Source organism: Triticum urartu, chromosome 4A, assembly GCF_056163025.1.
Source record: "Triticum urartu cultivar PI428250 chromosome 4A, HENAU_Tu73, whole genome shotgun sequence".
Lineage (NCBI taxonomy): Eukaryota > Viridiplantae > Streptophyta > Magnoliopsida > Poales > Poaceae > Triticum > Triticum urartu.
Window position 1 is genome coordinate 208,030,243 of NC_141876.1, and position 16,095 is coordinate 208,046,337.

General features: G+C 44.8%; 1 protein-coding gene across 1 annotated transcript; it reads left to right on the top strand.

Moving 5' to 3' along the window:
- Positions 1-10,531: 10,531 nt before the first annotated feature.
- Positions 10,532-16,095, top strand: LOC125530001 (uncharacterized). Its single transcript, XM_087518140.1, has one exon. The coding sequence runs from the start codon at positions 12,221-12,223 to the stop codon at positions 13,382-13,384; it is 1,164 nt and encodes a 387-aa protein (XP_087374266.1). The 5' UTR covers positions 10,532-12,220; the 3' UTR covers positions 13,385-16,095.

Consider the following 16,095-nt stretch of genomic DNA (forward strand, 5'->3'; position numbering starts at 1 on the left):
TATCCTGGTGTGTGTGTGTGTGTGTTAACATCTCCTAATGCTCCCACCAGCTTTCTGACTTTGGCAAATGATTTGACTCCTCTCACCTGGCCTAGGAGCAACACCACTGCTGATGAGAGCAGATCCTTTCCCTCAATAGATTAGCATCATTCCATTCTTACTGTGTAGTAGAATTGGTAGTGATAGAGTGGGTGAATCTATGTGATGTAGAGATACACTAAGATAATGCAAAAATATATATTAGTTCCGCTAATGCTTACCAGTGAATTCAAGTCTCCTTATTTGAAGGTCCAACACTTGCGCATACTGATTTGTGTGCTTTCTGGTTTAGGGAGGAGCTGCATGCTCTGTACCAGCTCATCCTTGTCCTGCTCGAGGAGCAGGAGGAGGAGGGGCGCATCTAGCCAGCCACAAAGGGCCTGCTCTGTACGACCACGTCATCGGCCTGCTGCAGCATTGAGTTCATTATGTCAGGTGACCCTTCCTATCCTGATGATGTCTAGTAGATAGTTTGATGTATACCTGCTGCTGATTGATGCTCTTGTGGTTAGCATTATACTCCTGGAATCATATTCTACTATATCTAGTGTTCTTGTGGTTCTCGAAGATGCATCACAAACATCTAGTGTTTTGATATAAAATTGGTCTCTAAAATATGTTTCTAAAATTGGTCTCTAAAATATTATACTATACCTGTTGTTGATTGATGCTCTTGTGGTCTCTTGAAGTTGGCTGAATCTGTTGCTTTATCATATATTTGGTCGAACCAGAATCTGTTCTTGAAGTAATCAAATATTATACCCACTAGATAATTGGTCTCTAACCAGAATCTGTTGTTGTTATTGTGTCATCTGCTGATTACTTCTTCTATTAATCGCCTAGTGCTCTTGTTAGTGAGATTCATCTAGTATTTTCTTTGCAAAGCACGGAATGGTTTTGAGTAGTTGATCATTGCTTGATGGAACCTTCATGTCGTTAGCTTGCACTACAGTAACCAGATGCAATCCATTTTTATTAAATGCATTCTGGTTAGGATTTTGTCGTGGCTGTTCTGTTTCCTATAGATCTAGATCTGGTCACTACTGAAATTTCATTCTAGGACTTCATCATGTGATTATTAGTTATTTTTAACCAATGCTATTCCTAGCATGTGTACACTCTAATCTCTAATGATGTTTGTCTTTGTGTTCAGGAGCTCGAGGTCTACAAAATTTGAAGATCGAAACCATATAGCTCTACTCAGCAAAGAGCCGTCTCTTCTGTTTGATTGTAATAGAATGTAAATATTGCAATATTGTAATAGTAGGCATATCTGGGTTGTAATAACTATGTACAAATTGTAGTAGACTTAGTGTTATTTGACGTACTACATCTGTATTGTTCCGTTTGAAATAATGATTATGTATGTGATTTGAAAACGCGTGGAATGGAAACCTGACTTGTGGGATCCACTTATGAAAATAATCTGAGCATTTTTGAATTTTCTGTCAAGTGGGCCCAATGTGTGAGAAGATGACAAGTGGGACCAGCTCCAAAATATAATGGCCCAAACAATGTTAAAAGACCCGACCCAGAAATAAATAAAAGGCTGAAATGGGCTTGGCCCGTGTAACTTACAGAAAAAAATACATTAAAAGGCCGAATTGTTGGGCTAGGCCCATGTAGAAAACCGAATTGGACCGGGCTGAATCTTGTGCCACATCAGCTTGCCACGCTGGATGCCTACGTGTCCTGGAGAGGTTGCTAGTGACCAAAACGCCACAGTGGACATATTTTGGTCATAAACGTTTGCGACCATTCCAGAAGAAAGGTCGCTATAGTCAGTTTACGACGCCCAGCTTTTGACCTTATGTTTTTGGTCACAAAAAGGTCATAAATGGAAATTTGTGACCATTCAGTGACCAATAGTGGTGGTCATAAGTTGACATATTTCTTGTAGTGTATCTTTGTAGTAGAACCATGTTTGATTCCAGTCCTTGGGGTGACTCGGCAGAGCTGCTTGAGGGAAGATAGCATCTCTTCTGCGCTGGATTGAAATTCCACCAAGTTCCAAGTTGGGCCCGTTGGTGAACTCATTTTGCTGGTTCAGGTAGAAGTATTCCCTGGAAAGCTCAACGCTAGGCTCTTCTTGAAGATATACCTCACAGAAAACTTGAAAGTTACAGATGTTTGATATGGAGTTGGGTCCAATGTCTTGCGGGTGGAGCTTGAAGAAGTGCAGGACATCCCTAAAGAACTTAGAGCCGGGTGGCGAGAAGCCCCGGTTCATATGATCAGTAAAGACAATAACTTCACCGTCATTTGGCTGAGGTCACTCTTCGCCCAGGTCAGGAGCACGGTAATGCATAACACTTTTCTCTGGCAAATATCCAATGGTGACAAAATCCTTCAAGGTGCTCTCAGTGACGATGGATGGAACCCAGTTACAGGTCGTAGTTGTCTTTGGAGGCATGGTGAAAGGACAACCTAAAGAAAGTAAATAATGTGCTAGCTCAAGTTAGTTGGTGGGATTACAAGTTAACAATTGCAGTGCATGTTCAGAATGGTGGCTTAAGCGAGGGCTAATGATATATGAAGTAACGGTAAGTCGGCAGAATAAGCCGCCATGACTAAAGACATTCAAGATCTACCAAGAGTAAAATTTGCTAAGTATTAGGACAAACAGGTTCCAAAGATTGAGGCTATAAATTTGGATCTACCGCTGTTCATAAAAGGGAATAAATTCAAAACCTACAGAGGTCATAGTGGAAAAGCAGAGGTGCCCTAGAGGAAGATCTGTCGCGATGAGGATATATTCTAGTATCAAAAACAGGTGCTAAAACTACTACCGCGCAAGATTTATGTGTTTTTTTTGGATCCAATCCATGGATCTAAGCAAGGAGAAAGAAGGGCAGCGACGAACATCGATGAACGCCGATGAAACCTAATGGCAGATCTATGATGAAAGAAAGGGAGCTTACTGATGCTGACAGGATAGCGGAGTGACGCCGCGGTTTTTTGGTCCATTCAGGGTGATGCAGCGGCCGAAGTTGAGGTCGGAGACGAAGGTCGACGGCGGTGGGGTTCGTGCAGGTTGGTGCGTCGCGAGGAGTAAGAAAGCGAGAAGGAAAAGGAGAAGAATGAAAGGTGACTCTATAGCCCTATTTATATGCTTGGAAGTACAAACGGCAGGCGCAGGAATCAAGGAACAGTAAAATGGATATGCGTCGGCACGGGCACCTCGATTTTCGGAGGGTTAGTAAAGAAGGAGATTTATTAAGATTGGGACTCTGTGTAGCATTAATCGCAGGTGACATCATGGCGGTTTATCGTAACTTTTGGAGACGACGTCATGGCGGGTTACACTATTTCACAATAAGAGAAGGAAGGATTTTTCTAAGTCTTGAAGATTGACATGAACAAGTTCAAATCAACCTGAGGCCTAATGTTGGGGATATAACTATCAGATATGACCGGCCCAGGAGGGGCCGGGTCATCCCTATGGTGGTTCATCTCAATGAAGCTCAAGAGCATATTAACAATGGCGGTTCATAGATAGGCTTAGTAGAGGGCCCAAACTCGAAGGCGGCTTAAGGCCCACGGATATAAACTGCTATGTATATAAACTTGTATTGTAAGGCATGTAAGAAAGCTCACCGAGCCGGATACGTTGTATAAGCTGGTCGAGACTCTGTAAGCCGTAGGGCGTCAACCCGTGTATATAAGGGGACGACCCATCGGTGGCTTAGGGCAAGAAACAACAGATCGAGAGCCGGGTCAAGCGTATTCGCTCCTTGCTCATCAAAACCCTAGCAATACCACCTCTAACTGGATTAGGCTTTTACCTTCACCGTAAGGGCCCGAACCAGTATAAACTCCTCGTGTCCTTTATCCTGATTAACCCCTTTAAGCTAACCTAATCGCGATGGCTCCATGACTAAGTCCTCACACTAGGACATCTGTCGTGATAATTCCATGACGGTGTCCGATCATCACGCGAGATGCAGTAGTTTTCAATGATGAACATCACTATGTTGATCATATCTATTATATGATTCATGTTCGACCTTTCAGTCTCAGTGTTCCGAGGCCATATCTGCATATGCTAGGCTCGTCAAGTTTAACCCGAGTATTCTGCACGTGCAAAACTGGCTTGCACCCGTTGTATGTGAACGTAGAGCTTATCACACTCGATCATCACGTGGTGTCTCGGCACGATGAACTGTAGCAACAGTGCATACTCAGGGAGAACACTTGTATCTTGAAATTTAGTGAGGGATCATCTTATAATGCTACCACCACACTAAGAAAAATAAGATGCATAAAAGATAAACATCACATGCAATCAAAATATATGACATGATATGGCCATCATCATCTTGTGCCTTCGATCTCCCTCTCCAAAGCACCGTCATGATCTCCATCGCCATCGGCTTGACACCTTGATATCCATCGTAGCATCGTTGTCGTCTCGCCAACTATTGCTTCTACGACTATCACTACCGCTTAGTGATAAAGTAAAGCAATCACATGGCGATTGCATTTCATACAATAAAGCGACAACCATAAGGCTCCTGCCAGTTGCCGATAACTTCTACAAAACATGATCATCTCATACAACAATTTATATCTCGTCATGTCTTGACCATATCACATCACAACATGCCCTGCAAAAGCAAGTTAGACGTCCTCTACTTTGTTGTTGCAAGTTTTGCGTGGCTGCTACAGGCTTCTAGCAAGAACTGTTCTTACCTACACATCAAAATCACAACGATTTTTCGTCAAGTTTGCTGTTTTAACCTTCAACAAGGACCGGTTGTAGTCAAACTCGATTCAACTAAAGTTGGAGAAACAGACACCCGCCAGCCACCTGTGTGCGAAGCACGTCGGTAGAACCAGTCTCATGAACGCGGTCATGTAATGTCGGTCCGGGCCGCTTCATCAAACAATACCGTCGAATTAAAGTAAGACGTTGTTGGTAAGCAGTATGACTATTATCACCCACAACTCTTTGTGTTCTACTCATGCATATAGCATCTACGCATAGACCTGGCTCGGATGCCAGTGTTTGGGAATGCAGTATTTCAAAAAAATTCCTATGATCACACAAGATCTATTTAGGAGATGCATAGCAACGAGAGGGGAGAGTGTGTCCATGTACCCTCATAGATCGAAAGCGGAAGCATTTAGTAACGTGGTTGATGTAGTCGAACGTCTTCACGATCCAACCGATCCAAGTACCGAACGTACGACACCTCCGCGTTAAGCACACGTTCAGCACGATGACGTCCCTCGAGCTCTTGATCCAGTTGAGGACGAGGGAGAGTTCCATCAGCACGACGGCGTGTTGACGATGATGATGAAGTTACCGGCGTAGGGCTTTGCCTAAGCACTACGACGATATGACTGAGGTGTGTAACTGTGGATGGGGGCATCGAACAAGGCTAAGAGAAGACTTGGTGTGCCTTTGGGGTGCCCCCTCCCACATATATAAAGGAGGGCGAAGAGGAGGCCGGCCCAAGGGGGGCGTGCCAAAGGGGGGAGTCCTACTTGGACTCCCGGTCCAAGTAGGATTCGCCCCCCCCTTCCTATTCCAACAAGGAGAAGGAGGGAATGAGGAAGAGGGGAGAAGGAAAGAGGGGGGTGCCGCCCCCTCCTAGTCCAATTCGAACCAGCCATGGGGGGGCCACCCCTTGAGGCCCTTCTCTCCTTTCCACTAAAGCCCATTAAGGCCCACTACTTCCTCGGGGGGTTTCGGTAACCTCCCGGTACTCCAAAAAATACCCAAAACACTTCGGAACCATACCGGTGTCCGAATATAACCTTCCAATATATCGATATTTACCTCTCGACCATTTCGAGACTCCTCGTCATGTCTGTGATATCATCCGGGACTCCACACGAACTTCGGTCATCAAATCACATAAGTCATAATACAAATCATCATCGAACGTTAAGCGTGCGGACCCTACGGGTTCGAGAACTATGTAGACATGATCGAGACACATCTCCGGTCAATAACCAATAGCGGAACCTAGATGCTCATATTGGTTCCTACATATTCTACAAAGATCTTTATCGGTCAAACCGCATAACAACATACGTTGTTCCCTTTGTCATCGGTATGTTACTTGCCCGAGATTCGATCGTCGGTATCATCATACCTAGTTCAACCTCATTACTGGCAAGTCTCTTTACTCGTTCCGTAATGCATCATTCCATAACTAACTCATTAGTCACATTGCTTGCAAGGCTCATAGTGATGTGCATTACCGAGAGGGCCCAGAGATACTTCACCAATACACGGAGTGACAAATCCTAATCTCAATCTATGCCAACTCAACAAACACCATAGGAGACACATGTAGAGCATATTTATAATCACCCAGTTACGTTGTGACGTTTGATAGCACACAAGGTGTTCCGCCGATATCCGGGAGTTACATAATCTCATAGTCAGAGGAACATGTATAAGTCATGATGAAAGCAATAGCAGAAAAACTAAACAGTCATTATGTTAGGCTAACGGATGGGTCTTGTCCATCACATCATTCTCTAATGATGTGATCCTGTTCATCAAATGACAACACATGTATATGGTTAGGAAACTTAACCATCTTTGATTAACGAGCTAGTCTAGTAGAGGCATACTAGGGACACTCTGTTTGTCTATATATTCACACATGTACTAAGTATCCGGTTAATACAATTCTAGCATGAATAATAAACATTTATCATGATATAAGGAAATATAAATAACAACTTTATTATTGCCTCTAGGGCATATTTCCTTCAGAGAGTGCCGCCATGGGTGCGGCCCCCGAGCGGCGTCTCCTGCGGCTCTGGCTTGACGGGGCGGAGCGCCGGCGATCCAGAGGAAAGGGAGCCCGACGACAAGGAGGTCGCCGTCTCCATTCATCATGGCGTTTAGGAGCTGCCGTAGCGGCGAGAGAAGGAGGGGGCGTCGGGTACTCCAAGTGCGGCGTGTTGCCGGCCTCGATGTGCTCGAGGACAGCTTTGAGGGTGCGACCGGGGACGCCCCACCATTGGCACCGCTCCTCGAAGTTGAGGCGGCCGCAGGGATCGACGCCGTTCGTGGAGGCGAGCTGGTCTGCGTGTCAGGACCCCAATTCCAAGTCACATCGATCTAGCCGGTAACACCTCATATCACTTTGCGACCTCACGCACGGTATTCCCACGGGTGTCGCCTTACCATGGCCCGGGACCGTTTGCGCCTTTTGGCTCACGTATATGACAGTGTCGCTAGCACCCATATGACAGAGAACCCGGGCCGACATGGCTAGTCGTGAACCCAAAGCGGCACTAACCTATGGGGACAGGCATACATGAATCACATCGAGCATGTCGGTCAGCAGCGTGTGAATCCGGGCTGTAGCACTGGGCTAACAGGACTCCGGGAACCCGGGCTGTAGCAGGCTAGGCAGGACTCCGGATGTCACCGCGTGACATTTCCCCGAAGGGACAGACATAGGGGCGAAGTGAAACACATGCCGGCCAGTCAAGTGCCCTGAGCAGTAGTGCTGGGCTAGCAGGACTCCGGTGAACCAGGCTGTAGCGGACTACTATGGCTCATGGAAGCACTAGACTACATTTCCCCGTAAGAGAGGCTGCCAAGGATAAACAACTAGATTGTCGGATCCCACACATACCAAGCATTTCAATCATACACACAATATGCTCGATATGTGTAAATACAACATGGCATCACAACATAACTCTACGACTCAAGTATTTATTCATTAGGCTCCGAGGAATGAGATATTACAAACATGGGTCTCATGACCCAACAATCATAGCAAACAAATCAAAGCACATGCGGAAGCTTAACATGTCTGAGTATAGACATCTACAAATGAAAAAGGCTGAGAAGCCTGACTATCTACCAGATCCTGCCGAGGGCACAAGATCGTAGCTGAGGTATCAAGCTAAACGTCGAAGTCCACGCGATACTACTAGCGAGACTGAAGTCTCTCTGCAAAACATAAATTAAGCAAACGTGAGTACAAAAGTACTCAGACTTACATCAGAACTAGCTACATATGCATCGGTATCAACAAGGGGGTGTGGTGGAGCTTAACTGCAACAAGCCAGCTTTGACTCAGTGGCTAACCTGAACTACGACTGCAAGCAACTCTTTTGAGGTGGCACACATGAGTCCACATATTCACCATTCAATACACCACTATGGATCCGCTCCCGTCTCCCTACGAGAAGGCCATCCATAGCACTCACACTTATCTTGCGAGTTTTAGAGTATCCACTTTCACTTGTCAACTGTTATAGGCAACCCAGAAGTCCTTTACCGCGGACGCGGCTATTCGAATAGTTTTATACCCTGCAGGGGTGTACTTCGTCACACATGTTTCCACCACTTAGCGTCTGCACACGACATGTGCTCGGCAGACTTCAAGCGAAAGCCGACGTGGGTGTAGACCACGACCTGACTAACCGCACAAGTCTCTGGTCCAGGTTTATCGCCTATTCGGGTTCCATTCACGAGGAGATCCGGCCGGAGTTTCGCTCACAGCCCCAAACGATGTGTGCAGGGTTCCCGAGACACCAAACGGGCGCCCGATACACCGTGCCACGGTGTATCTACCGCATCATAGCCCACCCCTAGGGTCAGTGCTACGCACGGCCGCCAACACATATCCTATAAACACCAGAAACTAGTTGCAACTCCTGGACAGAGGACGAGAGGGGTCAGTAAGTCGAGCGGGGTCATATTTCAGGGCCCAATGTGTGGTAGTAGCTGTTTCATGGATCACAAACACAGAACTCAGTTCCTAAGGACGGCTTCAATGAAACAACCCACCATGTACTCCTACATGGCCTCTCATCGATACCTTTACCAAATCATGTTCACACACTTAGCTCTCAACAGTAGGACATGTTCACATACCTCCGATTCATCCCCGATGAATCAGACCCGACACAATTCTATGCAATAGCAGGCATGACAAACAAGCATGAATGAGTAAGCACATCAGGGCTCAAACAACTCCTACTCATGCTAGTGGTTTTCATCTATTTATTGTGGCAATGACAGGTCATGCAGAGGATAAGGGGTTCAACTACCGCAACAAGTAACATATGAATCGTTGTTGTCCTAATGCAGTAAAAGAGAGCAGGAGCGAGAGAGTGGGATTGTATCGGAATGAACAAGGGGTTTTTGCTTGCTTGGCACTTCTGAAGATAGTATAGTTCTTCATCGGTGTCATCGAATTCATCGCTGGATCAACATCTACTAAGGGGGGACAAACACCGGCAACTGAGAAAGAACACAATCAACACATGACGATATGCAACAATATGATGCATGCTATGACATGGCAATATGAATGTGTTTTGGGCTAATGCAAGCTAGAACATATTGGAATGAGTCCATTTGAACCAAAGATTCAAATGCAAACCCATTTTATGAAGTCATATTAGTGCATTAAACTGTTTCACCTAAACAGCAAGGTTAAAGTGTTCTAACATGCATGAAACTAGTACAGATGGAAAGATTGGATTTTTCTGATCATTTTTTTTAGAAATGATTTTTGAGGCTTTCCACTTTCCCCAATTCAACTTTCATAAATATATACATGATGCATGAATGCTTGTGCAACTAGTTACAACCAATTCTAGGGCTGTGACACTGCGTGGCGGCGGTCGAAGTACGCCGTCCACAGCGTGTGGCTGTCGTGGGCGTACCTCGACTGGTTATGCGCTTGCTCCGGCAGCGACGACCAGATGCGCGCAATCTTGGCGCACCAATCAGCACCGGTGGGCGCCGGAGGCACCGGGACGCCGCCGGCACTCAGCCTCCACGAGCCCGGCACCCGCATGTCCGGCGGCGTCGGGTAGTCGGCCTCGTAGAGGAGGCGTGCCTCGTCCTCGTGCAGGTGGCGGCGGCCGAAGCCGTTGCCCACCGCACCGTCGCCTGGGTAGCACTCGGCCATGGTCGTCGGAAGGCGAAAGAGGGGAGACGCGCGTCGAAGGTGAGAGGGCGAGAGGGGCGTCGGCGGCAAGAGGGGAGAGGGTCTGTGGCGAGGAAGTGTGCGTTCATCGACGAGGGAGGGACGGCTTTTATAGCCATGGGTGGGCGTCGAGAGGGCGAACGTCTTTGTACGCATGGCGGGAGTGGGCGGGACGCGCGTCGGCGCGCCTTCACTGTGTCGCCCGTGAGGGATCAATGGAAGGCTGACCAGCGTGGCAGCGCGACAACTTTCGCATTGATTCCCACAGGAACCGAGGCGATGAGGACGACAAAGGCGCCAAGTCGCTGACTCGGTGGGCCTATTTGTTTTCGCGCCAACAATTGTTTCCCAGGCGCCCTAGGTGTCGTGTTCGGCCTGGGTTCACTGACGCCAAATTCAACTCTAATCTGTAAAAAGTGGGCTTCTAGAATGCGACTAGGTCGATTTTTGATGCCGACGAAAAATGAGCCTTGTGGGCTTTGTCGAAGGCGCGGCTGGAGATGTTGTAAGCACCCAGCCGGTCAACCCTGTTTCGTACAGAAGTCTCTCGAATCTGCTGACGCCATCAAAACCCCTCCTCGTCTCCTCATTCCAGCGAGATCGCCTCAGCCATCCTGCCTCAAAGCATAAGCACTTAAGCAGGACAGCCGCCCACCCCGGACTCCCGTGCCACTGGGCTGGGCGTGGATTCCGCGAAGATCTACCCGGACTCCCACAGGTTTCTTATTTTCATAGAGGAACCGCCCTAACTATACTTTCTCAGATTGTTCACAAGAGTTTTGCTTTCTCTACTGAGTTTTTGTTTACTTTTCTGTATTGTGAGGTTTTGGAGGATCAATCAATGTGGGGGCTTCTTTGATTCAAAGGAATTTTATAGGATTTCTGGAGGATTGAAATCCTTAGGATTTTTTCCTATGTTGGTCCTTTGATTCATAGGATTGGATCCCATAGGAATTTTTCCTATGGAATCTTTTGTACTACATTTCATAGGAAATTTAACATCCACTCCAACCTCTTTTTACAATTCCTTTGTTTTTTTCGTGGCATCAAACAATCATTGCTAATTCTATAGGATTCAAATGGGCATGCCACTCCAACCCTACACTTTTCCTATTCCTATGTTTTCAAAATCCTACGAATCAAAGAGGCTATAATGCTGATAAAGTAGGATAAATAATAGCCGAACCCGGAGGTCTTGCTAGCCGGTTTCAAACTTGGAGAATTTCCATGGAATTGATCAATTGAACCTTTTGCGTTGTTTATTTGCTTCGCCACTGCGCTGAGTGCGAATCAACTCTATCAACCCACTCATAGAAAAAATTGAGGGAAATGGGATCTGCCTTCGAATTTTTGTAAATTAGGACCTGAGGAAGCTAGGGTATTTACATAGATTGGGACGGGAGAAAACATACGACAGCTGAGACCAGAAACAGGTGCGTCGTAGGCTGGGAAAAGAAGATTAGGAAGTGTATTAGAAGGCTTCAATTTTATATCCAACCGAATGAATTAGTGTGTTAACATCATTTTCTTGTCAAGCGCATATCCCTGAGAGTATCAATAACTGCTACTCCCCAAACCTTTCTGAAGGATGACGCCTACACATTGTTGTCCGGGGAAAAAGATGTCGTGCAGGTATCGGCAAATCTTGATGATTCAAAACCTATCAGACAGCATGGGAATGTAGGATAAGGTGGCAAACCGTTTCATGAGTGTGCTGCACACATCAGTGATAGTACTTGCTTTATCAAGCAATATCGTGACCTTCAGCTATGTTAGCATATCATCCATGAAAATTTCTTACACATTCACTGTGGAATGCTCCCCCAAATAGTGCCGCTTTCAGAATTATCCAGTCCACAAACGTGAAAGGGGGATATAAAGCTTTTGAAGAAAACTAGTTTCGTCATTACTTGTGTCTACTTGGTTAAGACATATTCCTTGAGAAAACCATATTCAGTCATGCAAATATAATATCACTTAGCAAATATATTACTGGCCAGTCTATTTAGAACACACAGGTAATTATATCTTGTTGAAAGTTTGCATCTGACCGGTAAGGCACGTAGAATTATATAAACATCGTACATGTGCACAGATCCATCCACATTGGACAGGATCCTCCAAGGTGGAGCCACCGTCACCACCAGCTCAATCATTCTATATTAAAGTTAATAATAACAGAGATATGGTTAGAAATGCAGCCATGCCTTTGTTTTCTCAGCACCTTTTATCTTTGACAGTTTCATAAATTGGTAATGGTACACATCTATTTTCTCTGCATTTTTTCATGCCTATCAGGCTATCACATACACCCTTTTGTTGTTTCAGGTTCAGTAATGACATTACTGGATTATATTGACTTGGACTATGATGAGTATTATGTCAAATTAGATGTTATTGATTTGACCACTTATGAAGATAGCGTCGAAAAAGATGGCAATGTTGAAGAAGAAGATGATGCTAACGTTGCTCAGTCTGAAAATGTAGCTGAAGCTGCAGCATCCCCGCCAATTTCAGAACAAGATGCTACTGGTACAACATGCTTGTCAAAGTTAGAACAAGAACTAGGTGGTACAACATCTTTGTCGATGGTAGAATATGGTGCCGCCACATTCCCATTAAAGGCAGAAGAAGCTATGCAGCCTGAAAATCAGGTGTTTCTTGCAACAAGTGATGTTGCAAAAGAGGCTATGCAGTCTAGGAGTCATGAGCTTATTGTAGCAAGTGATTGTGTGGGCAAAGCTATGCAGTCAGAACATGAGGCCGAAGTTGTCCTATTCTTGTCAGTGACAGAGCAAGGTGCTGCCACATCTTTGTTATTAAAAAATCAAGGTACTATCACATCCTCATTAAGTGAAAACAAGGCCGTGCAGTCCAAAGATCAGGTGTTTGTTGCAGCAGTTGATTGCGCAAAAGAGGCCACAAGATCTGAAAGTACAGAGAAAGTTGTTGTGTCGCCATCAATGACAGAAGGGGGTGCTACCTGCAAATGCCACAATGTGGGGCAATTATGCTGCCCTCATATCGTGCAAGATGGCGTTGATTTACGTATTTCCCATGGTGGAGGCCATTCACATGGTGAAACTGGTTCCAGCACAGTACCATGCACCAAATCAGAAGGATCGATCAAGCATGAAGGACATAGTGGAACCAGAGTGAAGATTAACGCTGGAAATGCTATGGTCAGCACAGGAATCTATGATCTTCATGAAGAACCAGAGGGAGACACTGAGAAGGATGAGAACCGTGATTTGGAAGCAGAAGTGGTAGTACTCTACCCGGAAGTGACCCAGGATGTTGTTGCTGTGTCCGTGTATCCTGGGGGCGAAGATAAGGAGAACAATCGGTTTGGGAAATTCTACAACAAGATTAAAGGAAAGAAACGAGTCAACACCTCTTCTACAGAATGCAACACATAGTTCAACACCGTCTATAGTACAGGAGTGCAGCCAACGCCGTACGATGGAAATAATGGAGTTAGTGTTGTAGGAAGTGTTGGGAATAGTACGGGCAGCACAGCAATCTGCAGTCTTAACTGTGAAGTTGTGATGTGCACCTACCAAGAATGCAGCAATACATCCAAGGGAAGTACAAGGTATTGCAAGAACCACGACAGTCCTTCAAAGGGCTGCATGGTTGAAGGTTGTACAAATGTTGCACATGGAGGCACACCTCTATGCATTTTCCATAGTTCAAGGATGCACAAAAGGAGGGGCTGTGCTGTCAGTGGATGCACCAAGGGAGCGTGTAGTAGCAGTCAAGGCCGCACAGACCGTTGTGTGAAGCACGGTGGCGGCAAGAGATGTAAATATGATGGTTGTGGGAAGGGTGCTCAAGGGAACACAGATTTTTGCATTGCGCATGGTGGGGGAAGGCGATGCGAGTTTCAAGGATGCGAGAAAAGTGCACAAGGGCGAACTGATAGTTGTATCAAACATGGTGGCGGCCGACGCTGCATGGTTCTAGGATGTAACATGAGTGCAGCATATGGGACTGATTTCTGCTCTATGCATAGAACAAGTTTGCTGAGTGGCTATAATTCTGCCCATGAAATGCTGCCAGCACCAGCGCCTGAACGTCGGGCCAAGGAGGCAGAACCATCCAAAAGAAGAAACTCACACTCAGTGACTAGAGGGGAAAGGGCTCAAAATAGGCAGAACACCGATGAATATGTGAACAACATTAGAAGCGTGAGTGATGTTGAGGTTTGAAATATGTTAATTAAGTACTTTTGCGGTAATCAATTTTCATTTTTACTCATAAGAATCTTAAGTATTGTTTGCACATTTCCAGATGGTAGAGGAAAAGGGCAGAGTTTTGATTTGTCAGAATAATACGCTGAAGGCACAGTGAGTAATGAACTTTTAGCTTGTTTCTAAGTTTTTTCCGCTCGCCGTTCTCTGGATTGCATAGGCCATGTCTGAAACGACAATCACTTTTAATAATATACTCCCTTTGTCCCATAATATAAGATGTTTTTGCAAACTAAACTAGCTTGCAACAACGTCTTACATTGTGGGACGGAGGGAGTACTACATAAATATGAATTTACTAAGTAAGCAAATTTATTATGGCGGGTTTATTGTGTATCAGTCCTTTTGTTTAATAGATGTAGAGAACGTGTAGTTAGCAAAAAGAAGAAGAATTGTGACTTACCCTAGTCAATGGACGCACAGTTGATATTTCGTGAAAAGGTGTATCTTCCTTTGTTTATTATGGTTATTATAGTAATCTAAACAACAAAAAACCGTGCACATGCTTTCATTAATTAGTGACACACAAGCTGATATAAAGGAAAAGCTCCTTTAAACAGAGGCAACCTGCCTCGTGTGGTTGTGGCATCTCAGGTTCCATTCATCCACATAGTTAGATCAATGAAAGTTTTGAGCTTATTTTGTACATGTAGCTAACATTAATGATCTGGGCATAGATAAAACTAAACTAGCGCGGCATTGTTAGTGTGTAGATTGAGTAAACTAGCAACTACATACTCTGAATTTGATTACACCACATTCGAACAAGTGTTGTGCTCACTTGTCACTGAATAGGCAAACAGCTCAGGAGATGAAATCCGAGAGTGACCTCGCAGCATGATCTCCGTCGCTACAGATATCTCTTGTACCTCCCGGACTACGGTATTAAGGTTGTGATGGCAGAGGTGTACAACTGACCATAGACCCCTTATTTCTTGGTAATGTGTGTGCAAAATTTCCTTAAGTTATGTTACCATCATGTTGTATGTGGTGGTAAGCAGTAACTAGTACTTCCTCCGTTCTTAAATATTTGTCTTTTTAGAAATTTCAACAAGTGACACATCCGAAGCAAAATGAGTGAATCTACACTCTAAAATATGTCTATATACATCCGTATGTGGCAGTCATTTGAAATCTCTAAAAAGACAAATATTTAAAAACGAAGGGAGTAAGTAGCATGGTCGATCTCCGAAGACATGATTAGCTAAAAATAAGCTCTGAAGTATGAAGGGAGGAATCTATGGCTGAAGATATTTTGAAACGTTTTCTTCTGTTGGATTCCAAGGGCATGAGTTACCTTAGGACCCAGATATTTTTTGAGTTCCAGAAATGTCTTAGATTTTTATGATGAAGTGACACGTAGGATGGTTAATTGAGTTACGTATACAAGAATTGACATTAACCTTTTTTTTATGACGTGACATACTGACATCTCTGAAACATTTCTGAGCATTTCAGTTACGCAGAGATCATCATACAGTTTTATTAATCCATAATAACGTTAGTTGAAGCAAGACATTACATGGTCGTAGAAGCTATCTAGGAAGCCAAAAAAAAGGGAGAAAGAATTCAATCTCCAAACTGAGACTAACTACATCTGAAGCTCCTACGTACTAGAGCTGCTGCTGCTACCTTAATATAAACTAGTCGCAATTCGTTTATGAGAAAAGGAATTATTGGCTTCAGCTGGATAAGCGAACGTGGATGAGGAACGTTCGAGATAAATAACTACTCGCTCTGTCCCATAATATATAAAAACGTTTTTTACAGTAGTGTAGTGCCAAAAACGCTCTTATATTATGGGACGGAGGGAGTAGTGGTAATGCTTACTAGACGAGCGAGCGAGCAAATAATGGATGGATGATGTATGTGTTTCA

Bases quoted from the DNA above. Each gene is read 5' to 3' on its own strand.
- LOC125530001 (XM_087518140.1), top strand. From the start codon at position 12,221: ATGGTACACATCTATTTTCTCTGCATTTTTTCATGCCTATCAGGCTAT.